This window comes from Staurois parvus, unplaced genomic scaffold, assembly GCF_062004578.1.
Source record: "Staurois parvus isolate SC_StPar_1 unplaced genomic scaffold, SC_StPar_1.0 ptg000105l, whole genome shotgun sequence".
Lineage (NCBI taxonomy): Eukaryota > Metazoa > Chordata > Amphibia > Anura > Ranidae > Staurois > Staurois parvus.
The window spans coordinates 1,464,794-1,490,974 of NW_028317901.1; the positions used below are offsets into that span (position 1 = coordinate 1,464,794).

At 39.7% G+C, this 26,181-nt stretch overlaps 1 protein-coding gene across 5 annotated transcripts in view; it reads right to left on the bottom strand.

Annotated features, from left to right (window-relative positions):
• Positions 1-4,106: 4,106 nt before the first annotated feature.
• HMG20A (high mobility group 20A) overlaps positions 4,107-26,181 on the bottom strand; it is a 44,817-nt gene continuing 22,742 nt past the window's right edge. For 4 of the 5 annotated variants that reach the window (XM_089671365.1, XM_089671363.1, XM_089671362.1 and 1 more), the window contains 8 exons: positions 22,665-22,744; positions 20,539-20,683; positions 16,038-16,253; positions 11,279-11,411; positions 10,054-10,085; positions 7,326-7,401; positions 6,960-7,175; positions 4,107-5,826 (listed from right to left, as the gene is read on the bottom strand). In XM_089671365.1, coding sequence (XP_089527491.1) covers positions 5,690-5,826; positions 6,960-7,175; positions 7,326-7,401; positions 10,054-10,085; positions 11,279-11,411; positions 16,038-16,253; positions 20,539-20,683; positions 22,665-22,744 — 1,035 coding nt within the window. In that variant the 3' untranslated portion in view covers positions 4,107-5,689. The remainder of the gene's footprint in view (positions 5,827-6,959; positions 7,176-7,325; positions 7,402-10,053; positions 10,086-11,278; positions 11,412-16,037; positions 16,254-20,538; positions 20,684-22,664; positions 22,745-26,181) is intronic. The other variant, XM_089671366.1, reaches the window with a different exon arrangement.

Here is a 26,181-nt window from a genome sequence, read left to right on the forward strand (position 1 = left end):
AAGCAATGAGGCCTTTAAAGAAAAGAATACAGTCCCTAAAGTCAAACATGATGGAGGGTCACTGATGTTTTGGGGTTGCCTTGCTGCACAGTCAAAACTGGATGTTTTGACTGTGTGCATGGTATTATAAAATTTAAAGACTATCCAAAAATTAAGGGGTGCAGTGTAGGGTCCAGTGTCAGAAAGGTAGGTTTCCGTCAGAGGTCATGGGTCTTACAGCAGGACAACGACCCAAAGCACGTATCAAAGAGTATCCAGAAATGGTTTAAGACAAAGCCAGATCGAAGTCTCATAGAGCACCTGTGGGGAGATCTCAAAACAGCAGTTGGGAAAAGGAACCCTTCCAATCTGAGAGATCTGGAGCAGTTGGCGATAGAAGTGCGGTCCAAAATTCCAGTAGAGAGGTGAAAGAAACTCATTGATAGTTACAGGAAGCGATCGATTTCAGTTATTTTTACCAAGGGGTGTGCTACCAAATATTAAATTGAGGGTGCCAAAAATTTTGTCCAGTCCATTTTGGTGTTTTGCATGGAATGTGTCAGATTTGGCTTTTTGCTTCTCCACTTTTTTTGTGTCATAACAATACAAACAAAATAGATAAACATGAGAATGCTTAAATAATTGTAATTGCGACAATTTTCTGGGCAAAGTGGTGCAATATTTGACAAAAATGCAGGAGTGCCAATATTTTTGGCCATGCTTGTATGTAACTATATAACACATACATGCACAATTCCTCTTTAAAAACAATACAATCACAAAAAAACCCCGTTTTATTACAAGAAATCCAGTGAGCTCTTAACTTCCTGTAGTGAGCGGACAACGCTGCCTCTGCTGCACTAAATTTCCAAGCAGTATTGTCAGCTCTGCCTAAGTACACTCCTGTTGGGACAACAGAATATATCCCAATCATCTCTTCTCTATAAAAGAAAGAGAAGTTGTCAAAGAGGGTGACTCAGGGCTGACAAAATTACTTGGAATTACTTGCAGTAGTGGCAATGCCAGTTTACTACAAGAAGTTTGGAGCTCACTACAGTTCAATCTGTTTTTTTTAATGTTGTTTTATTACGTTTTTAACTGCTTCCCCTCCGCCCTATAGCAGAAATACTGTTACAGGGTGGCAGGGGTGTGCAAAATCACGTGTATATACGTGTGATTTTGCATTACCGGGCAGGGGGCACATGCAAGCTGCCATTCGTGACCTTGGCTTTCAATCACTAGGTCTCGGACGGTGATTACTCGCCGACACCTGGTGACCGCCGAGTATCTCCGACTGGGGACAGAGCTGTATGTAAACAACACTGATCTCTCCCGTCAGCTCCTGAACACTGCTTTGTATGGTTCTGCATAGCAGAGCCATACAAAGCAGTGTGCTTACAGTGAAACACAGACACAGCCCATGTTGTAAAACAGCACACAGTTAACCCCCTTTGATCGCCCCATGTTAACCCCTTCCTGCCCAGTGCCATTAGTACAGTGTCGGTGCTTTTTATTAGCACTGATCACTGTATTGGTTTCACTGGCGATGTCAGTGACACCAAATCAGTTCCCCTCCTCGTGTCAGAATGCCTGCCGCAGTCCCACTATAAGTCATTGATCGCCGCCATTACTAGTATTAAAAAGAAAAAAAAAATTCCCGTATCTATACCGCCATTTGTAAACTTGCACGTAAACTAAATAAATTTACACGTATTGGGATTTTTTTCTAGCACAGACATGTCACAGAATATATTTTGGCCTAAATTTATGATGAAATTTAATTTTTTTACTGGACATGTTTAATAGTAAAAAGGCAAAAATATTTTTTTTTCCTCAAAATTAAATTTTTTTGTTTATAGTTCAAAAATAAAAATTGCACAGGTGATCAAATACCACTATTTGTGTGGAAAAAAAAAACGTAAATTTCATTTGGGTGCAGCATTGTATGATCAGGCAATTGTCAGTTAAAGAAATGCAGCACCGTATCGCAAAAAATGGCCTGGTCAAGAAGGGGGGGTAAATCTTCTGGAGGGCAAGAGAAAAAAAATAAACACATAAATTATGTGTGTATTACAGAGATGCACTCATTTTTTTCCAAGACATACGCTTCTCACGGAAATGGAATGCCTGATCTATGGAAAGTTGAAGGTTGATTTGTTTGCACCTCAGCACTTATTACAGAAAAAGAGCAAGATTCTCTAGCACATCAGGTGATTTGGTGTGCTTTTAATTGGAAGAGTTTCATCAGAAATATCTGATTCTCTTGATCCATCAATCAATTCGCTCATCTCTGCTATTGACAGATCATAGTAATACAGAGTCAGGTGCAGTGCAAGATGGGACTACAGCTATTATTGAGATTCCTCCACACTTCAGCAGAGACCTTAAATTGCATCTCATCTGTAACCATTTAACAAAGAAAGAACCTGCAAACATTGCAGATAACCACAACCAGTTAATATTTGATAATGAATTTCCATCTGCTGTAAGCGTATTTATATAAAATTATAAAAATACTTCACATTAACATGAGATTAAAATGTATGATAAAATATGTCCACTGTGATTTCTCTCATAGCAAAGTAGCTAGCCAGAAGACGTTGCTAAACATGTTTTTGTTGGATAGCAGCATCTAATTCCTTGGTGACTGAGGAGGGGGCAGGTAATAAATACAGATTACCCTAGTAATCTTCCTCAACCGGGTCCAGAGAGGTTCATACATTATGTATAAGGGACCTGCACAGACAGAGCAGATTGTTCTAAAATGCATCATGCCAGCTCTGGGATGTATATGAAGGTGTGTTATCTTATAAGCAACTGTGAAACTCTGCAGTACAACAAAAAGGTATATTAAAAAGCCTAATAGATATTGACATAGCTAAGAGATCATTACCAGGAGATAAAGACTTTGTTTGCAGCTTGAGTTAGCAATGTTAAAGTGTAATAATGTCTAGTTGGCACATAGTGCAGCTATGAATGTATTAGTCCATGTAGCTATGCTAGTGCATGCATTGCAATGAGAACATTTGTGTAAGCAGCAGTTGTCAACAGTGCGATAAATGCAACATATACATGACATGTACATCCAAATGGAAATTGGAGCATTAAGGGACACGGCACAACAGCACACACTAATATTCATTAAAAAACTTAGGAAAAATAGGAGAAAAACATGCCATGGCAATGCAGCTTTTCTACGAAAGCCTAGGATTATGGCTGGTCATGGCAGGATATGCTTGGCACTCATAGGAGCCAGCTCTCTTCCCACACAACCTTTGTTAATTAACAGTGATTAAATACTTAGTAATTAATTGCCGGGGGGTGACACTGGCTCCCGTGTCTCTTTAAGATGGCTTCGAATGAGTTCATTATATGGTGGGTCTAACCTTGTTAGGGAGGGATGAAGAGTGCTATTGATCTGGCACTGATTGGTTTAACTAACTCTCAGACCTGTAATTAAAGAAAGAATTGCAGTCCAGATGCCCTGAAAGGGTGAGTTGTTTTTTTTCCCCCCTTCCAAACAGACAATAGTATGTAAGAAAGTGCTGCTTTGAAATGACAAATATCCACTAGGCATTTAGTTGTGATTCACCCTTACAGAACTCCATTATGATGTTAGATATGCAATCGGGTTGATTTATTAACACAGGAGAGTGCACAATCTGATGCAGCTGTGCATAGTAGCCAATCAGCTTCTAACTTCAGCTTGTTCAATTAAGCATTGATGAAAAAAAACAAACTTGGAAGCTGATTGGTTTCTATAGAGAGCTGCACCAGATTTAGCATTTTCCAGTTTTAGTAAATCAATCCCACTGTCAAGTGAAGGGTACCCACCAACTCCAGTACAGACAGTGAAAAGCATTGTCTGTTCAAGAGCAGGTATTGTATGTAAATATGGATCCTAAATGCCCACTTTATAGTCATATACTTCAAACAGTGCATTCCAAGTAATTCAACATTTTTGTCAGCACAGCAAAGCAAAAAGCACACAGTCTTATCTGAAGAGGTTATAGCTAGGTATTTTTTTGTGTTTTTTTAACAATAAATTACAGTTGCACACATGCATGTATCACAGAATATCCAAGAATCAATGTAGTGTTCTACAATGGAAAAAATAAGAAAGCATATTCTGTTTCCCACTTACAATATATTTGAGCACACAACTGATGATCAAATAAACAAAATTGTGTCTAATATGAAAAAAGACAAGAAGATGAGGAACACCTTTTATAGATTACATAACATGTCAGGATAAAGCATAAACAAAATGTCCCACAAAATGTCCCTCTTAACCAGACAGGCCAGATCCTAGAAGCTAGGTAGCAAATGTACCTAGAACATTACAACAAGATCACATTTTAGGGCTCTATTATTGTTGTCATTAAATGAGCATGTTCACTAGACTGATCTGACTGGTATAAAATTGAAGATATATTTCTCCACCTTGTTTAAAGCTCAAATCTGAGCACAACAAATAAGTACCCTTGTAGTGGGTCCTCCCCGTATTGTAGGCGTTAAATACTTGTTAAGTCCAGGTGGGTTGCCAAAGAGGCTGTATTACTTACTGTTTTCTTTGCTCCAGTAGGCTCCCTCCAACAGTGTGACCAGTCCCTCACAGCCTCCTCTTGGCTGCATCCATGCTTCCCCAACCACATACAATACAAGGTTAATAGCCGTGCATTGTATGTGATGATGCTGAAAAACTGCCCGCCGGTGGGAGCTTTGGGGAGAAGTGGGCAGCAGCAGAGTGGGGAAGTCAAGTAAGTAATGCAGCCAATTTCTGTATCCCATAGACCTAATGATCATTTAAAGTAGTGTTACCCCCCCAAAAAAATGTATTATATTGCAGTTTACCAATTCTTAGATGTGATGGCTGCATTCATTTCTTTTTTATGCTTTTTTTTTCTTTTGTTTTCATCTAGTGATCCAGCCAGTAAGTTTTTTTTTTCAATATAACAAGCTCTCCTGCAAATGTAGCAGTTAAGAGGGTTGAGACAAACCATTTACCACTAATATGGGTACTTACAATTATCAGCTTTTATTTATTCATGTAAAACCTTTATCCCCCAAAAATGTTGCTGTAACTGCCTGTGTAACTGCAATGAGAGCTGGAGTTTGGCTTCAATTTGTTAGTGTATCTAAATCTGCTAGTACATCTAACACTCTCCTTCCTCTAGACTGACATTGCCGCTTTTCAAAAGTGTCTCTGTTGCCCCTTCATCTAGAGTGGGGGCCCTCTAATACAGGTGTGCTACTGGCCAGATCGCCGGGTGAAAACAAAAGGCCACAAAACCACACAAAAATGAATGCAGCCACCACACCTAAGCATTGGTAAGCTTTAATATATTTTTGGTCTTGGATCTAATAATTTAAACCCTGTAGTGCAGGGGGCCCCACTGCAAAGGTTTTTTTTGTTGTGCCCAGAGTTTTAACAAATGGCACACACCCGCAATGTTTACATAGCAATAATCAATGAGAGGGAGTGAACAATAATATCAAGTCAACACAAAACATGATCTCTTTATTGACATACTGCATATAGCTCTGCTAACCATGTGCTGTGAGATGGAAAAACAAGCATTTGCCTTAGTTCAGGGTGTTCTTTTAATCCTCTTTATGCTTTCATTCTGCTAGTTGCTGCAAGCCCTGCTATCAACAAAAAGGTCAAACATGAAGGTCCTTATGGTTGCAAGAAGTGTGAGATTTATCCTTAACCCTCCAGCTGACTTAACACTTCTCTGACACCAGAGATAAGAGCCTCACTCTCCTTGGGGTGTGTAAGCACAGCACTCTGCAGGCGGCTCATATATGAGTCAATTGTCTCCAGGGTCGGTGTCTCGGTGGTACCTGAGTGAAGGAACAGAAGGAGAATTACAGAAGACAGTGATGAGGATGTATAGAAAAATAGCAGGTATCAGTCAAATGTATGCTACCGCATATCAATCACCGTCAGGACTTTCTCCAACTAAAGTTACAATTCTAAAGCTGGGTACACACTATATAAAAATTGTATTCTTTATGAGGAACGTTTGTTCCATTTTCATATAGCATGTACACAACTTTCAACATCCAATTCTGAGTTTCCAAACAAAAATTTCCAGAAGGGACAAACTCCAAATGTTTCCAAATTTGGCCGTACACCTGAACCATCCTAGGACAGCCTGCTTCACTTCGTCATTGTGTTCAACATTTGCACAAAAAGATTCATCTCTTGTGCAATTTCCAGACATATTATGCATTGATTATCCAGGATCAGGCATTCCACGTGCTGAATGTTCACAGGAAGGACTGCTGTGGGTTAGGAACCACCGCGCCTGGAATCATCACTGACAGATGTATGGTCATCCGTGAAACGTTTACACCATTCAAATGTCTTACTGTGGCTCAGCGTCTCATCCCTGTACTGTGCTTGAAGTGTTCTGTAGATAAACGTGGGTTTTACACCTTTGTTCACAAGAAACTTCATCACCACACGCACAAACACTGTTGTTTGCCATCTTAATTAAAAGGTCTCTGGATTGGCCCATGACATATGACATGACTTATCGGTAATAAGACACACTTACTACTGCATATAAAACCGTCTCAATAGCATCCTTTTTTATACCTGTAAAATTAGTCCCGGTAGGATTTGAATGCCCCTTGTACCATTGTTGGTTACATCATGATACGCACCTTCAGACGACACATTGTTCAATTTTCTCATAATGTGTACCCAGCATTAGATTAACTTGTTTCTGTTTAAGTTCAAATATACCTCAGCTCTTTCTTTCCCATGCTTTCCTCTGTTTACTTTCACATCAACACTCAATCCTGTCACTTTCTTTGATTTATTCACACTACAGTCTAATTCTGTTCTTTCCTCGATGTGTCGACTACAACACCTGCATAATGAGTGGATGGAAGTCATGCAAGGGGCTAGACTAAGCTTATACATACATATTAGTGGTGAGAATAAGCAGCATGGACAGAATAAATACCTGGGATAGGGACGGCTTGCAGGCAGTGTGTAAGAGTCTGGCGAACATTTTGTAAATGCTGCTGTAGCAGTGTGTTCCTCCCCTGTTCTTGCTGCAATTCGGCCTCCAATCTCTGCACTGCAGATCGCATGCTTTCCACATGCTTCTGTAGTGCTGCGTTCCGTTCCTCATGCTCCATGTTGGATTTCCTAAGCTGTCTTAACTCTGTTTCCCGTGCTGCAAAAGAATGATGGATGGCAATGAAATGAGTACAGGTCTAACCAAAGTATCCTGCTGCTTCCAAAAGAGAATTACAAACTATTCTGTCAGCAAAAAGAAGGTGCATCAATCATAAACCCTCCCAGCACTGTGACCCAACACCCTCACCTTTGCTGTGATTCAGAAATTCTTCTGTGAAAATAGGAATATCAAATACTGATCTCTCTTTCAACACAGATTCTTTCTGAAATAGAAAAAATACAAGATGATGGAGAGTAGAGTGCACATAGAAGGGAACAGGCAGAAGCAGGGTGATCAGTGCAAAACACCAGAGAGGGGAATATGCTCCAGATGAGAGGCCAACAGTCATTCACAAAGCAGGTAAGGATGAAATGAGTGCATTAGGTTAGCTGAAAAAGGGATCACAGAGAACATAATGTAGGATGATACAACATATTACGTAAAGACGTTGGGAAATGTAAATCTGGGAATAACTTTCATTAGTTGTGAAAATATGTTGTGATAAAACCATAGCTTGGTTCTAAGTACACTAAGAGAATTTCCCTCATTAGAGCTACAGGAAGTATGTCTGCTTTAAGTTGTGTGCATTATGCAGAGAGAACAAAACGGGAAAGGATATTTTATAATTCTGTCAGTTTTAATATTTCTATTCTTGGCAGTGGTGAAAATTTACAAAAAACTCACCCGGCAGAAAACTGGGCTGTTTCTGAATTTTTACTGGAATATAAAACTTCCAGAACGTGCTATTTTATGGCGGATATCTGCATAATTTTTGTCTCTCTGTAAGGTGTTATATATATATATACACACACACACACATATATATATACACACATATATATATATATATATATATATATATACATACATACATACACACACACATTATATATATATATATATATATATATATATACACACACACACACATATACATACACACACACATATAATATATATAACCATACATTCATACATACACACATATACACACACACACATATAACACTTTCAGATTTCTTAAAAAGCATAGAAAGAGCCTAAATGCCTTTTCTTTTTCTTTTTTTTTTTACATCACTCTAAATGTGTCCTTCCAGGCTAGTTTCTACAGTACTGAACCTGGCCTGAAAGCCAGCCAGAGGGAGGCCTCTAGGACAGCTGGAGAACATTGTATACTTGTTCATGATCCTAACGCTGCATGCCGTGTAATGGCAGAGGCCAGAATGAGATACAGCACAACTGATTCATAACAGCAATGTCAGGAAACAGTTTTAGGGTATATAAGGGTTACACATGTCCTTTATAGTTGTAGCATTACTGCATACTTGTATACTGTATTATAAATTGTGTAAATTACCCTTTATATCTGCCCACCCATCCCTTGCTTTTATCTTACCTTGGTTTATCTTCTTGTTTGTCACTTTAAGCAAGCCATAGATTGTAGAATTTTCTTTCGTTCTTTCCACCACAGGTGGGAGGAAAGAAAATTGCTCAATTCCCCCATCAACACACTCTGTAATGATGGAGGAGTCCCTCTTGCAGCTATTGTTTTCTGATAGTGGGAGGCCTTCACTGGCAGCAGAACACAATGATCACTGCAGGTGGCTAAAGCATGAAAAAAATCCAACAGGCTGGTTGTACTGAAGTTGATTGATAGTTAGACTTCAGTACAACCAGTCTGCCCATACATGGATCGAATCTCAGCCAGTCCCTACTGAACCAGCCAAGATTTGATCCATCTATGGCTGCCCTACAGTGATTGAAAACCTTCGTCTTGTAAAACAACCCATTCAGTTTAAAATAGAAATGAAAGGCAAAACATTAGATATAAACAAAATATATAAAACTCCCCCCCCCCCCCTTTTTTTTTTTTTTTTAAATAAGAATTCAAATTTCTTCTATTCTCAGCTGCATAAGAGCATGTGGAGGAGAAGCAACAGAACACTGAACTTCCCATTGAGTGGCACTGCAGGGGGTGGGGGGTATCAGGACAAATATGATCATTGGAGGAGCACATTGAGTTACAGGCATAGCTAGAGAACTGACCATGCTGTGCTCTTCTACTTAGTTTGGTCAGTTTTTATTAGGAAAGCAAGGGGAATGGCAGGAACACCAGGGATTTCACACAAAGGAAACAATACAAAGAAAACAGGATACTTTTCCATACAAGTACATGGTACAGCAGGCATATATCAAGAATGTAACATTTTGGGTTTTACATATGCTTTAACTGTAAAACAAGGGGAGCAACTTAGGACTAATAAATTTGGAAGATGGAATAGAAGAACGGATTCTGTGGGTATTCATTTTCCCTCTCAAACATCTGACTTACTTTGTACTCTTCAAATTTTTGTTTTCTGTTTGATATTTACCATTTATGCTTCAAGACTGCAATGCCATTTAGACACTTTAATCTCCCTAGTCTGCCTGCTTGTGTAATCTATCCAACCACATTACCTTGTCCTCCCTTTTCTGTTGTTATTTAATGCTTCTCACACTGTTTTTCAATCCTGTGCCATGTTTCTACACTCAGGCTGTCACTCCTGTTTATAACTATCCTATACATCTATACTAAATACCCATCTTCGTGTTATTACTCCGAGTGAATGCCGCACTTAAAACATCAATTGTTTCCAAATCAATTATATTGCTCATTTATGTACATGTTTGTATATCTGATTACTTAAATAATTGATCTATCAGCACCCAATAAAGAATGTAGAGACCAATAATTATTTTAATCAGAAACGTAAAAACCCACAGAGAATATTGCAGTGCATGCATTTAAAAATGTTTTTATTATCAGAAAGGAAACTATGTAGTAAAAGTTGGTAAAGACAAATAATAGAGCCTTACTACATAAACACAGCCTCACCTCAGGGTCACTGGAGATTGGACGTGATCCTTCTAAGAAAAGGAAGAAAAAGGGAGGAATCACGTAAGGCACGGTGTCTTGAATACATTAACAACTACAGAGCTTCAATACCAATCTCCAATCCCGAAAACATTTTGCTGTTGCAAAGGTATTTCACTGCCAAAGCCACTAGCGTCGATTTAGAGCATGTGCACTTTGCAAGGTGAATTTTCCCTTAGCTTAGTGAATGACGTAAAGCTGTGCTGACCTCAATTATCCAATCACATACAAGCAAGAATCCATTTTTCTTCCACATTGCATAGCAAGTTTTCACTTACCATAGTTTAACAAACAGAACATGTTCTACTCCTTTAGTAAATCAACCCCATGATGTCTATACCTTCAGTTAATCCAGTTTTGTATTTTACATAGGACTAGCATAAGTGCCACAATCGGTCTCCAATTATCATCCTCTTTATATAAATAATTGCACAGCAGCATTCAGACTGGACAAGAGAGGGGCATTAATCAGGGTTGCAATGCCCAGTGCTTTGCAACCCTGCTGTTTTTATTGTCCAGTCAGAGGCTAGGGAACACTCAGGACTAAGCTATGTTGGTAGGTCCAGAACATTGGCAGGGGTGTCTGAATCACAAGACTGGCTGAGCAGAATTACAATTTCTTTGGCAAGTAAAAAAGGTTCATATGTATTTTAGCCGTTTGCTAAATGTTTAGGATAAAAATACTTCCTATAAACTGACCTGATTACATGAAAGCTTTGTTCACACCATACATGCAGAAAAACTGATGGAAAAATGCACAGATTTCACTTGCAGAGACACAAGTTTTCATGCGCGCTTCAGTGAGTTTTATACACATTGCAGATTTCTATGCAGAAAAAAAAAATCAGCGCGCAATGCTGGTGTTTTGGTGTGAACAGGGGCGGACTGACCATTTGGAAACTCGGGCACTACCCGATGGCCCGGGATCAGTAGGGGGCCCCATGAGATGCCCCTGGAGCCTTTTTCATAGGCTTTTTTGAGTTTGGGCAAGGACACAGGGGCCCCATGATCCCCTATTGCCCGGGGGCCCCATGAGTTGTCAGTCCGTCCCTGGGTGTGAATATTGCAGAACACATGCAAAAAAACTTCCATCTCTGCACACTAGTGTGAACGAGGCCTTAATTAAAAGCTATAAAAAAATGTAACTCATTAGCTCTTAGGCCACTGCTTTCTTACCACAACGTACCCTGTCTTTGCTGCCTCCCTTTCTGACGGTTCTGTGACTTTCGGCTGTATGAACGAAAAGCCTCTGTTTTCTGGTACTGCTGCAGTTCCTTTGTGTACCGTTCCTTGTCTCTATCTGCTTCATCCAGGTAGCGCTGCAACAATATACACAACTCAGTGTTGGAGAGTAAAACTCTTGGTCTAATGGAGGACAGAGCACAGAGACACAGGACAGGAAAATGGATGGACTACCATGCTGATGAAAAGTCAGAGACAAACAGGAATATCAGTGGGCTCAGGATATGAATGAATGCTGTGTTCTCATGGGAATGTTGGAACATCTTTAAACACATTTCTCAGTAGTAGAGCCTTGTACTGTGTTAGCGATCAATTAATTATTATTATTATTATACAGGATTTATATAACGCCAACAGTTTGCTCAGCGCTTTACAATAATTAATGCAGAAAGTCTGGATTTTAAGGGATACCATTTATTGTCTAAAGATGCACATTTTGGGGATTTAGGTCCCAAATTGCAGTTGTATAATTCAAGAGGAAGGAATATAAAACACTGAAAGCTTGCGATTTCTTTAATGCCAAACTTTCTGCAACACATTTTTAACATATCTCGGTGAACACAGGGGGCTTCATTTACTACTCAACTAATAAGACGCATAAAAGTTTGCATCAAGTTTGTCAGAACACTAAAGACAAGCGTGTCTGTGCATCAAGCATCAGGCTCAGCAATTATTTTTAATTTACCAAGCTACAAGACTCTTTCTTTAGTCCCTTGGAATACCTTCAGCTCCCACTTGGGAATGAAGACTTCAGATCTTAAAGCAAATGTATACTCTTTTCTAAATAGAAGGGTACGATGTCGGCTTCTTAAAATCATATTTTCAATGTTAATGTTTTGAAAATCTTTGCTCCTATCTATAGTTTGTAAGTATATAGTTTGTAAATACATAGTGCATGAACCTTGAGCAGCAACTTATCTCAATACTTACGTAGACTCACTAGACAAGTAGACTCGACCTGATTTGCAGTGTAATTACGTAGTGACACTTTCATTTGACTTTGGTTGCATTTTGATGCGGTTTGCATATTTTGTGGGGCCAAACTGCACTGAAAATTGGCCCAAAGTAGCAAAGGACCCTTTCCCAAAGTTGCACTGCAGCTCCGCTGCATTGATGTGAACAGGCACCATTGGAAACAATGTTATTTCTAATGGTGCACCGAAATAAAAATTCCAGTGCCGAAACCGAAAATTCAGGATGCACTTGGTGGAAAACCAAAACCAACAGTTCAAATTTTTTTTTTTATTTAACCACTTGCCTACCAGGCACTTCTACCCCCTTCCTGTCCAGGCCAATTTTCAGCTGTCGCACTTCGAATAACAATTGCGCAGTCATGCAACACTGCATCCATATGAAATGATTATCATTTTTTTTTACACAAATAGAGCTTTCTTTTGGTGGTATTTAATCACCGCTGGGTGTTTTATTTTTTGTGCTATAAACAAAAAAAAAAACATTTTGCAAACAGGTAAATTTTCTGCATCACTGATGTGCGTTGTTGAGGCTGCACTGACAGGCAGCATTGATGGGCACTGATAGGCAGCACTGATGAGGTGGCATGGATAGACACTGATAGGCGGCACTGATCATCAGGGCCGATCCCGTCGCTGCCAACTGCTGGTTCTTGGCAGTACTTTCCTCACACAGTCACAAGTGCAGCCGATAACCGGCAACTGTATTTACCCGGTGATCCTTTGTGTCACTGGACTCAGCTGATCACGTGGTAAAAGAATGCCGTGATTGGCCATTTATCGTATCACGTGATCAGCTGTGTCCGTAGGACACAGCTGATCACCAGCGCCGCTGGGGGCTCGCAGGGGGATGTGTACTGGAATGACTTCCATGGACATCTTCCCAGAACTAGATAACCGCGCTGTAGCCGTCCTTCGGCTATAGCTTGGTTGGGAACTGGTTAATTAATGTGGCGTTTTTGCATTGAAGTCATTAGGGGACATTTTTGCACTGAAGTCACTAGGGGTTGTATTTGTATTGAAGTCTATGGGGACATGATTTTGCATTAAAGTCACTAGGGGGTGTTATAAAGTCCATGGGACACGTCTTTGCATTAAACACTTGCCCTCTACCCTATAGCAGAAGTACTGTTACAGGGTGGGAGGCTGTGCAAAATCTCATATATAACCATGCTGCTATTGGTGGCTAGAGATGTCATTCACCTTGTCCCGGCTACCAATTCCCAGCCGGCACTCGACGATCGTTTGGGTAAACAACACAGTCTCTCTCCTGTCAGCATGGACATGCTGCTTTGTATCTCTCTGCTGCACAGTGCACACAGTAAAACACACACAGCACACAGTTAACCCCTTGATCGCCCCAGTTGTTAACCCCTTCCTGCCAAGTGTCATTAGTACAGTGTCAGTGCTTTTTATTAGCAGTGACCACTGTATTAGTGTCACTGGAGATGTCAGTGGCAGGTAGTTCCCACCCAGTGTCAGAATGCCCGACGCAGTCCTGCTTTAAGTCGCTGATCGCTCCCATTACTAGTATAAAAAAAAAATAATGAAAATTTCAGTATATATGCTGCCATTTGTAGATGTTATAACTTTCATGTAAACCAATTAATTTACACGTATTGTGATTTTTGTTTTTACCAAAGACATGTAGCAGAATACATTTTGGCCTAAATTTATGAAGAAATTTGATTTATTACATTTTTTTATTGGATATGTTTTATAGCAAAAAGTCAAAAATATTGGTTTTTTCAAAATTATTACTTTTTTTGTTTATAGCACATAAAATAAAACACAGCGTTAATTAAATACCACCGAAAGAAAGCTCTATTTGTGGGGAAAAAAATTACATAAATTTCATTTATGTACAGCATTGCATGACCATACAATTGTCAGTTAAAGTAACGCAGCGCCGTAACACAAAAAATGGCCTGGTCAGGAAGGAGAGTAAATCCTCCGCAGGGCGAGTGGTTATAGTCTATGGGGACGTGATTTTGCATTAAAGTCACTAAGGGGTGTTTTTGCATGAAAGTCTATGGGATATGATTTTGCATGAAATTCTATGCGACGGAACTTTGCATGTAAGTTGCATCAACACATTTCTTTTATAATAAAAACAGAGATGCCATTATTGGCACCTTTTTTTGTATCGGCAAAATGCCAACACTATTTTCGGCCAATACGTTTCAGACACCGATATATCGGTGCATCCCTAGTTATTTCCATTGCCATGTGATTCACTGCAACCCGAGTGAATGGCTAATGTATTGCATTTCTGTGCCATAAAATTAACTTTTGTGTAATTTTTGCTGAAATTTTGCGTTTCCTAGACCTTTTCTGTAATAACATGCAACATTAAAAATTGGAACTACCACTATTTTATTCTCCGGGGTGCAAAGAAATGCAAAAATGGCAGCAAAAGGGTTAAATGCTCTAGTATAACAAAAGTAAAATTCAGTAAATCATGTGACTTGATGACACTGTTAGAACATGTCAAAATCAATTGTTTGTTGTTATCTAAGGCAATGACACCATAAACCATGCTAAACAAGCACTTTCATACATCATATACACTCAGTCACACAAACATGCACAGAATGTACATTTACACAAATGTACACAAAAGACACCACCCACTCATTCACAAAAAATATTTGCACACACAATACATTCTCATCTCCACCTGTAAGCTGAATGGAGAAGAATGGGGGAATGTTGCAGGTTACAGGCAAAACACAGCAGCCAACATCTATCCTTCTGCTGACATATACATGAGGAAAGGTACAAACAGTATACAAATGTGATATAACATATTCTCCCCTGTCCTTATAGAGTTGTCTGTGACAAAGAGGTAGAGGGCAAGATTTCTGGACCCTCAGGGTAGCACAAGGTGCATGGGCTACCACCTGGATTGCACTGCACCAGATTACCGCCTAATCTTCAATATGCATATGCTTGTGTTAAAAATATGCTGTGAGCCTTGAAATCACAGAAATGCCTCCTGCTTACAAAGCTAAAAATAAAACATTTAGGATGACTTTCCCCACTTACATTGCCAAGTCAAAATGCGACACAGAAGATTCATGGACTTTGTGGGCTACAATAGAGCTCAGGACACCTAGTCACAACCAGCTGATTGGTAGTAAAGCTGAAAAGCAGAACAGCCAACCTGGTTGGCATACATATTTTTGGACATGTTCAGCACATAAACAGATATTTTATTGCTGCAGACGGACAGCTTTTCCTAAGAAGCTATGATCAGATTTAAGGTGTATCTAAACCAAAGAACTAACAATATAATAAAATACTGCAGCTTTTCAGTCCTCAGCAGTGGAGGAGACATTAGTTTCTTTTTCTCTGTTTTTGCCTGGTGATCCTGCAAGTAATACACTTCCTGTGCTACACTGACAATACTCACATTACTGAATGTATGGAGGAGCAGCTTTGTCGTCCCAGACTACTCTCTCTGAAGCAGAAGTAACCTCGGCAGGGCTGATGGGATTTTAGTGCAACACAGGCACTGTGTTATCAGCTCACTAGAGAGTTATGAGCTCAACTTTTTGGCAGATCAACAGGTATTTTCTTGCACTTATCAAACAAATGAACAAAACACTTTCAAAAGCATATTTGACTGACCAAAAGGGAGCAAATAAGAGACGTTCACTGTCAGTGTTTACATACGCTTTAAACAACTTGTCCATGAGCTTAATGCTATGTGAACATTTTTGTAATCACCTGTTTCTCATGAGTAGGCAACTTGCTCCACTCACTGCCAACAATTCTGGTAATTTCTGGAAATGGAACATCTGGGCGTTCAGCTCTTAACTGTTCCCGCCTTTCATTCATGAAGCGCACATAACCTGTAAGGGGTGCTTTAGGTGCATTGTTATCACGGGGGCTTCTCTTCCTCTTCCGCCCTTTGGTCCATCCTCCCCGCCGAGGTCTAGGTTGCTTATAGACAGAACAAACATATTTTAGTTGCCCTCTCAATGTCTTTTATATATAGTTATCAATCTTTGATAATCAATAGCAGCAAAAGGAACATTTACATGTTAACGTCCTGCTTAACATTGTGTTGGCACGTGGCCTTATAAGGAACCGGGGTGACAGTCATGTAATACGATGTTCCTATTTTACACTTTTTATTTAGGATTATAATGAATATCTAACTCTAAATATTGAAACTATTTTGCCTTCTATCTAAAGCCAAAATTTGTTTTTTAGTAAAAAACCTCTGTTTGGGTTAAAACCTCTGTCTGAGTAGTGTTTGCTTTCTTAACAAAAAGTGCAGACTAAATCTTTTTAAGGAGATCCCAGAGCTCCAATGTGTAATTTAAAAACAGTGCAAAATTCAAGAAATACAGTAACTTGCACACAATGATCTAATGAATGGTCACTGGAGCACTGAGGTTTAAAAGAAAAGTATGGCCAAAGCTTTTTGGCTGTATTTCTCTTGAGGTTCAGGAAGAATCTTGACAGCATTGTCTGTATAAACCCGGCTGCCTGATTGACAGGGCACGTAGCTGAGAGCCAGCTATGTCCGCCTCCTCAGCCAATTGGCTGCACAGTGCTGATCAGTGTATACTGACAGCGGAGGAGTCCCTGCTGTCAGAATACAATAGTGCCACGGGGAGGATTCCCCCATCCACCTTGCTTGTGTGAAGGGGGAATAATTATTTTTTTTGATCAGCCCGCTTAAAAAAGATGCATCTATGGCCAGCTTGACAGTCACTGCTTACCACTACAAACAGGCCAAAACCTGACTGATTAGCGTTCATGTGTTCATTCAGTTCTTGGATTGCATCTGATCTACAAATTAGTAATATTGCCAAAAGTATTGGGACGCCTGCCTTTACAAGCACATGAACTTTAATGGCATCCCAGTCTTAGTCCATAGGATTCAATGTTGAGTTGGCCCACCCTTTGCAGCTATAAGAGCTTCAACTCTTCTGGGAAGACTGTCCACAAGGTTTAGGAGTGTGTCTATGGGAATGTTTGGCCATTCTTCCAGAAGCGCATTTGTGAGGTCAGGCACTGATATCGGACGAGAAGGCCTGGCTCGCAGTCTCCACTCTAATTCATCCCAAGGTGTTCTATTGGGTTGAGGTCAGGACTCTGTGCAGGCCAGTCAAGTTCCTCCACCCCAACTTGCTCAACCGGTTCTTTATGGACCTTGCTTTGTGCACTGGTCGCGCAGTAATATTGGAAAAGGAAAGGGCCATCCCCAAACTCTTCCCACAAGGTTGGGAGCATGAAATTGTCCAAAATGTCTTGGTATACTTACACCTTAAGAGTTCCCTTCACTGGAACTAAGGGGCAAAGCCCAACCCCTATAAAACAACCCCACACCATAATCCCCCCTCCACCAAACTTTACACTTGGCACAAAGAAGTCAGGCAAGTACCGTTCTGCTCGCAACCGCCAAACCCAGGCATGTCCATTGGATTGCCAGACAGAGAAGCATGATTCTTCACTCCAGAGAACACGTCTCCACTGCTTTAGAGTCAAGTGGCGGTGTGCTTTACACCACTGCATCCGAAGCTTTGCATTGCACTTGGTGATGTAAGGCTTGGATGCAGCTGCTCAGCCATGGAAACCCATTCCATTAAGCTCTCTACGCACTGTTGTTGTGCTAATCTGAAGAAGTTTGGAGGTCTTTAGCTATTGACTCTGCAGACAGTTGGCAACTTCTGCCACTTCGTGGCTGAGTTGTTGTTCCCAGTTGCTATAATATCACTAACAGTTGACTGTGAAATATTTAGTAGGGAGGAAATTTTACAGATGGACTTATTGCATAGGTGACAACCTATCATGGTACCACGCTTGAATTCACTGAGCTCCTGAGAGTGACGCATTCTTTCACAAATGTTTGTAGAAGCAGTCTGCATGCCTAGGTGCTTGATTTTATACACCTGTGACCATGGAGGTGATTGGAACACCTGAATCCAATGATTTTGAGAGGTGTCCCAAAACTTTTGGCAATATAGTGTATATATGTACACACACACCATTAGTCATAGGGAATGCGTACAAATATTACAAAAATCTTACGAGCCTGAAATATCTTTGGAGTCCATTCACATCTTTTACATAATTAAACAGCAGCTTTACACTTATCCAATGGATAGTTGTTATACAAAAGAATAGATTATATCACATACTGTATATCCTACGCACATCTTCACAAAAAAAAAATTAAAAAGTTACTCATAAAAAAACATGTACAATATTAAAATAGCAATAACATAATAAAGAAGTATATAATATAGAAATGTTATATCTTATTTTTATCAATTATCTTTTTGTTATTTATATGCATTTATTATATTATCATAATGTTTTATTATTAACTAGGAAGTTTTTTATGTATCATTTTTCATATTGTGGGGTATTATTATAGATCAGTAAAGATGTGATTAAGATAAAGAGTACTTTTTAATTATTTATAACACATGAATTAACACAGTCTTGCAGCCTAATATGTTTTCCTAATGGAAAGCTGTTATTTATTTAGTAATTTTGTTTTATTATTAAGTGATGATTTTGGTGCATTCTGTATTGTACGTCTAATGTTTCAGCTAATTAAATACATACACCTTTTAAACGAGATGTACTAAATTGTACTTGTAAATAGGATTCAGTTTAAGTGATGTGTTCGTATACTATACTAATAATACAGTATATACCGTAAGTGATATAATCTATCTTTTTGTATAACTATTCATTGATAAATGTAAAGTTACTGTTTAAATTTTTATAATATGTGAATTTACTCCATCTAGTGGCCATAGAAATGTAGGCTTTTAATATAAGCTTTATTATTTATTTAGTAATTTAATATTAATTGATTATTTTTATGCATTCCCTATGACTAATAGTTCAGCTATTCAAACATACACCTTTTAAATGAGGCGTATTCATTTGTACTTCTGTTAAGGATTCACTCTGAGTGATGTGTTAGTATACTGTATTTAGAGAGCAGGGTCTCAGAACCTTACAAAGGAGTGGAACCCCAAAAAGGCATTTCAACCTTACAGCCAGAATTGCACACAGGACTCTTGACCTGCAGTCAAATGGACATGATTGTTTTTGCTTTGTGTGTCCTACTGTTGGGATTTCCTTTCACTTTCTGATGAAAGACACAACAGCAAGTGAATAGAAATCCCCCCCCCCCCCAAATAAGGGAAAATACTTGTAGAGTTGCCACTGAAAAAGATGTCCCCACTGGAAGATCTCGCCCCACATCCTGTTCTAATGATTTTAGCTTTCCTAACACTTTCTGAGTTGCTACCAGGACAAAAGAGAGGTTGAATCGCCTCAGTGGGGACAGGTATTAAAACCAATAAAAACCAGACAGAGGTTATAACCCTTTCCCCACTCTATTGAAAAAAAAAAAAATCAAAACACGCACACACTTTTGGCTTTAGATACACTTTAACAGAAGAAATCCCATAACATCATAGAGTTGATGTCGCTATGGATTTCTCTGCATACCATCTACCATACTATACCCACATTCAAATCTCATTCATCAGTATACTGTTACGATTCTAGAGAATAAAGCCACTGAAACCTAACCTAAGCTAAAGCTGTAAAAAAAAAAAAAGAAGTAAACCTAATTCTGTCCCCCAAAACAGTTTCTTTAGGTTTTCGTAGTTGCTGGACAGTTTCTTATATCTCTTGGTGACTACTGGTGAGATCTTTTGTTTGAGTTCCCATATCTGCAGACTTGATGTGGCTATTATGAAGGGGGTCTCACTTTTCCGGTTTGATTTACTATAATGAAGAATGTGACAGGAGGCGCCAGAACACACAAGGGTAGACAGAACACCCAAAACTCCAGGTGCACAGAAACAAAGCCAGGAATCGGAGCAGAAGCTCATGCAGTTCATGTATTAAAAATATAAAAGAATTGAGGGGCTGACTCAACACACCAGGCTCCACCTATAGCTAAAAAGTTTTGGACAATCAATTTAAACAATATACTATGCCATTCTAAAGGGGCATTTTAACAGGACAGTTTGAACAGGGTCAAAGTAACTAAGGTCTTTTTCATACTTTGTTAGTTTTTCTTTAGTCATCACTTTAGAATGTGACCACAAAATGTTGTAATCGGTCTTCAAAACCAAATCCATATTAGGAAACTGACTACCCCATATAATAATACTGAATTAATATTCAGTATAAACAAATTTCCCTAGCTCCCTTCAACCGTCCCTTCCATCATCTCTCTCACCTCTTCCTCTGGTCTTCGCTCTCCCCCTTCTAACAAGTGCTGCTGCTCTGCGATTTGATGCTGCAACTGATGATCTTGGTCCTCTTGCTGAGAATTTGGAGGATGTGGAGTTCCATGGGCTTTAGAAACATCAGTTACTTGCGTACTAATGGAAAAAAGAAGAAACGAAATAGAAAACAGCATTGACATCCATCCTAACTTCATAGCAATATGCTGAAACTTGAGCATGTGAATAACTGCTGTAAGGGTTAAAGCGGAACTAAAGACAAAGCTATTTTTACATTTTGGATAGAGTAAGGGAGGGTTATAACCCCTGTTAGTTTATTTTTTTATATCTGTGCCCTACTGAGGAGATTTCCATTCACTTCCAGTCCCATTGTCAAAACAGAAAGTGAGAAGAAATCACTGCAAAATAAGGGATTCCCAGATCGTCCCTAGAACCAGTGCCCCCATTGTAGGATTTGCCCTCTATTCCTGTTCTGGTGGTAACCCAACATTTTGGATATTCTTTTACTTTTACACTCATGAAATGTCATGTTCACTCTGATAACTGTAAACAGGGCAAATGGAGATGGTTAATTTCCATAATGGGGGCAAAGACAGCACTTAAACCTTACAAATATTCTAATTCATCTCCACTCTATCCAAAACCACAACAAATGGTAACTTTAGTCAAGAAAAAAAAAAAAAACCAAAACAAATGGTAACTTTAGTCAAGAAAAAAAAAACCACAACAAATGGTAACTTTAGTCAAGAAAAAAACAAAAAAACAAAACTACTTTGATAGTTACAAGAAAGCACCATATATATCCCAAATAGTGTGAATGTGTTACCTACTAAAATTATGAGTTTAATGTGAAATCATGCAGAAAAAACACAACTCAGCTCAAGTATGTTTTTAGACACAAAAATGTGTAATTACCGTAAAAATGCTTAACCACTTCAAGTGATCCGAAAACCTTCCATGAGCCCACTGACGTGACTAGGCTCAGGTGATACACACTAATTAACCGAATCCTCCTAAATAAGCACTACCTGTTTATCTGCAGCCCTCTTTCCTCCACAGCTTTCCAAAGTAGATGGTATTTCTCAGCTTCAGGAAGGCAGGAGTGAGGATCTAATATCACACACTGCCCAACACTGAGCTGAGCGTAATCTGAGACCTGAGTGAGGGGAAAGAACAAACCTCCTCTACTTAATCTCACTAGGAAACATGCACATCTGAGGCTTTCAATCATCTGCTGTGCGCTGGCGGGGAAGGGGGGGGGGGGGGGGGGGTCAGGATTGTCTCCAAGGATTGCCTGGTGTCTGGAAAGCTGTCAAACATGCCTCATGCAGATAGCAGAGAAGGAGCACACAAAGTTCTATATACACAGGCAAGTACACATTATATAAGGATATGTTTTGTTCATTTCCACTTCAGAGGTTTACTAAACTACTTTAAACTCTCACAACTGTACAAAAATGCTATTTGCATTTAACAAAATGTATACAGTTTTCTAAGACAATGGTAAATGCGGCCTTGAGTGGAAAAAAAAAAAAGAAAAGTTAGCAGGGCTGATTAAGGTTAACTAGGAACATGTTTTTTAAATAAGACCCTTTTGTGTTACTTTTAAGGTTTCTTTAACTTATGTTCTATTCAAATCAAAGGAAAACACAGAGCAAGACCTAATGGTCAAAAAACCTGTGGTGGAAAAATGGCTGCTGAAGGTAAAGACCTGGGCACAGGGGGTACACCCTAGGAATTAAAGATTACAATTTTTCACGCATACTTGGTAGATTCTAGGTCTTTTTTTTGGTTGTATTTCAGTGAATTAAACAATAATTCTCATACAAGCCTTTTATTTTTCCACTGTTTTGTACCTTGTAAAAATTCAAGAATTAATACAAAGAAAAGAAATACATAAATATATCAAGGTAGATGTAAGAAAAAAAAGGAGACTCACACAGTGAAAGCATGAATGCAGTGCTCAGTATACCACCCTCCAAGATAATTACTAATGATAATGAAAGGGGACACTTACTCACCAGGGTCCCCCAAAAACTCAGTCACAAGACAACTTTACCCCAAAACTGAAAATGTAAATTTTAGATAAGATTTTGAAATCAAGTGTTGGTAAACTCACCCAGGGAATGGTGGATCGACATTCTCCTTGCCATCCTCAATATCACCACAAGGTGGAACAACAGAAGCAGCGCTCTCCATCTAGAAAAATTTAGAAAACATAATTACAAGGTTGAATCTCTACACCACTTACTTTATGATAGCCTTTTAGTCATAAATGAACATGTGAAGTAATTTTCAGGTCTCGGGAAGCCCTTACTAAAAATATCATGTTTACAGCTCTTGGTACACTAGCATGATGAGTAGGTCACAGGCTTGATGAATTCAAGAATTTGGCACACTACCCCAAATAAAAAAAAAAATAAAAAAAAAAAGGGAAAGAAATGTCACCCGTGAGAATTGCAGTGTCCATTTATATTGATACAGATGGGCAGTGGAAAGTGAATCCTTACATTGGTGGTCAGCGGGACACCTGATCTTTACATTACTGGTCAGTGTACTGCACCTTCAAATTAATGGTAAGAGGGACACATGAGCCTTACATTACTGATCAGTATAATGCACATTGACATTGGCGGTCAACATCAACCATACCCAACACTGGTGGTGTTCGGAATCAACTTAAAAGCGGAGCTTCACCCAAAAGGGGAAGTTCCCCTTTAAGCCTTTGTCCCCCGCTCCCCATTAAGGATTGGCACTTTTGGGGAGTGGGGTACCCTAATTTGACAGGTACCAGCTCCCACTGCGATCGCCTAGGCCAGGGGTAGGCAACCTGCGGCTCTCCAGCTGTTGCAGGACTACAAGTCCCATCATGCCTCTGCAAGTCATAGCTGCAACTATCAGTTTTGTAATGTTGCAATGCCTCATGGGAAATGTAGTTCTACAACAGCTAGAGAGCCGTAGGTTGCCTACCCCTGACCTAGGCGATCAGAAGCAGAAGTTGAACTCCCCCCTCCCCGTAGTCTTCTGGGACACGTGACAGGTCCCAGAAGACTATGGGGCCATTCACAAAGCACAGTGCATGCTCACTGAAGCTGCAAGCTGTCACAGCTGGGTGCCACACTGAAGGTGCCGGCGCCAGGCAGAGAAGATTGACGGTGAAACCAGCGGTGGTGAGGACACCACTGGACTGAGGGACAAGTAAGTGTCTGTATTTTAAGAGTCAGCAGCTAGTTTTTGTAGCTGCTGACTTTTTTCTCTCAGGTGGAACTCCGCTTTAACATTGACGGTCATTGGCAAAAATGCCCTGTTACATTGTGGGTCAGAGGGAAGAAAAGGTTACAGACCTTAGAGACTGGAGGTGAGGCTATAGGCCCCCTGCTGCTGGCTCTGCCAAGTGAAGCGGGGGTCAAAAGTAAGCAGGCACTGGCAGGCTGGAAATCGACCTGCCCATGCTCAAGCAACTCATATATAATCTGGAAGAACCTTGGGCTTCTTTATCTCCATCAGTTAAAAACAGGTCATCAGCACATAGACAGTCTGTGTGTGCTGATGTCCAGCCGATGTTTTTAACTGATGGAAATTAAGGCAACATATTTTTAGCCATGATTTGAGGTGTGCAGTCACCCATTCTTATCATTAGCAGTATCCCTGGCACAAACCGGAAATGTACCCTTTGTTGTGGCTGGAATTAAGTGGTGGATCGACCTAGAGTGGTACATTCTTTCTTCTCAAGTTCCATCAGACCCTGGTTGAGAAAGGTTGGCTTACAGTGGTAAGCATGTAATATAAAAACATCCACAGTATAACAAATCAGGTTATTTTCTCTTCATTTTCAATGGCAGTTAATCATTTCTTATGCTATATGTAAACAGGCAGATACAAAGAGCGCAGCTATATTTAACCATACTCCATGCATGATTGCAGAGAATTGTATACCTAATGTATAACCCCCAGTCTATTCCTGCTGATTTCAATGACTTTTCATCACATGGACTTGCAGACAGATCTCAGATCTACTATAAAATTGTCAAAAACATAAAAGGACAGTTTCAGCAGCCTAGCAGGTTGTCCATTACAAGCGTAATTTCAGAGGCGGCATGCTGGCGACCAAAAAAATGTTTAAAACGTGCAGGACATTTTCTGACCGCTCTGAAATATTTGACACTAGAGCCACTTATTTTAAAAAGCCTGTTACTCGTAAAATAAAAAACGATATTGGATGTGTATTAGCCAAATAAAAGTATCTACCTTTCTACAGAGTTCTTAGACACTGAACTAATTATCCTTATTCATAGTCTAATAAGGTGAATACACAGATTAAATTACACCCAAGACTGTTTGAGTAACGATGGTATGTGTTACCTCTTCCCTCTTATACTGCAGCTTACCAGTTCTTAGATGTGATTAGATATGATGCTCCATGCATTTTCATTTTTAGGCTTGTCTTCTATTTTAATCTGTTGATCCAGCCACTAAGTCTGTATCAGTTACAGACATGAGACAAAACATTTAAAAGTACAGCCAAAGCTTTTTTGTCTGTACTTCTGTGGATCACAGGAGTGCAGTTTGTTCTGCACTCCTGTGACCCGGTTTCAGCTGACTGAAGTCCGCTGTTGGCTGATGTCACTCAGTCGCTTCAGGCTGGAGAGAGATCCCGACTTCAAAGTAGGGATCCACCCCAGAGTCTAGAGCGGCACCTGGCTTAGCGCAGCGCTGAGAGCATGAGCCAGCCTCTCCCTCCCCCTGCACAGCCCAGTGCTCCAGTGAGCACTGGGGTGGTTGAGCAGACAGCGGTAACTGACAGTCCCGCTCCCTGCTCAGAACGTAAAGGAGAACTCAGCGTTCAGTGGTCATGTGATCGCTGAGTTCTCACCCTTAGAGCCGGCAGGGGACAGATGCAGCATTGTACCAAAGTATATATAGTAAGTATATCTGAGGGGGAAAAAAAAGCCCTACTTCTCTTAACACTAGCAGAGATTCTTACAATGATCAGCTTTTAACTGTAACTGCCTATACAGTATTAGCTAGAGTTTGGTTTCAATTTGTTGGTGTATCTAAATCTGCTAGCCCATCTAAGCCTCCTCCCCCCAGACTTACAATGCTGCTGTCCAAAGGTGCCACCTGTGCTCCTTCATCCAGAGCACTCTAAAACAGGAGGTTTGTTACTGGCCCGATCACCAGTTGAAAACACAGGGGGAAAAAAGCTTAAAACAGTAAACTAATGCAGCCATCAAGCTGCAATATACAGTTGTGCTCAAATGTTTGCATGCCCTGGCAGAAATCGTGAAATTTTGGCATTGATATTGAAAATATGACTGATCATGCAAAAAAAAACCTGTCTTTCATTTAACCACTTCAATACCAGGCACTTTCACCCCCTTTCTACCCAGGCCAATTTACCGGTTTCAGTGCTTTTGCACTTTGACAACTGTGCGGTCATGCAAAACTGTATCCAAAATTAAATTTTTATAATTTTTTTGTGACGTAGCTTTTTTTTGGTGGTATTTAATCATCAATGGACTTTTTATTTTTTTGCTAAACAAATATAAAACGGCCGAAAAAAAACTTTTCTTTGTTTCTGGTAAAAAAATTTGCAAATAAATTTTCTTTGTCACTGAAGTGCGCTGATGAGGGTG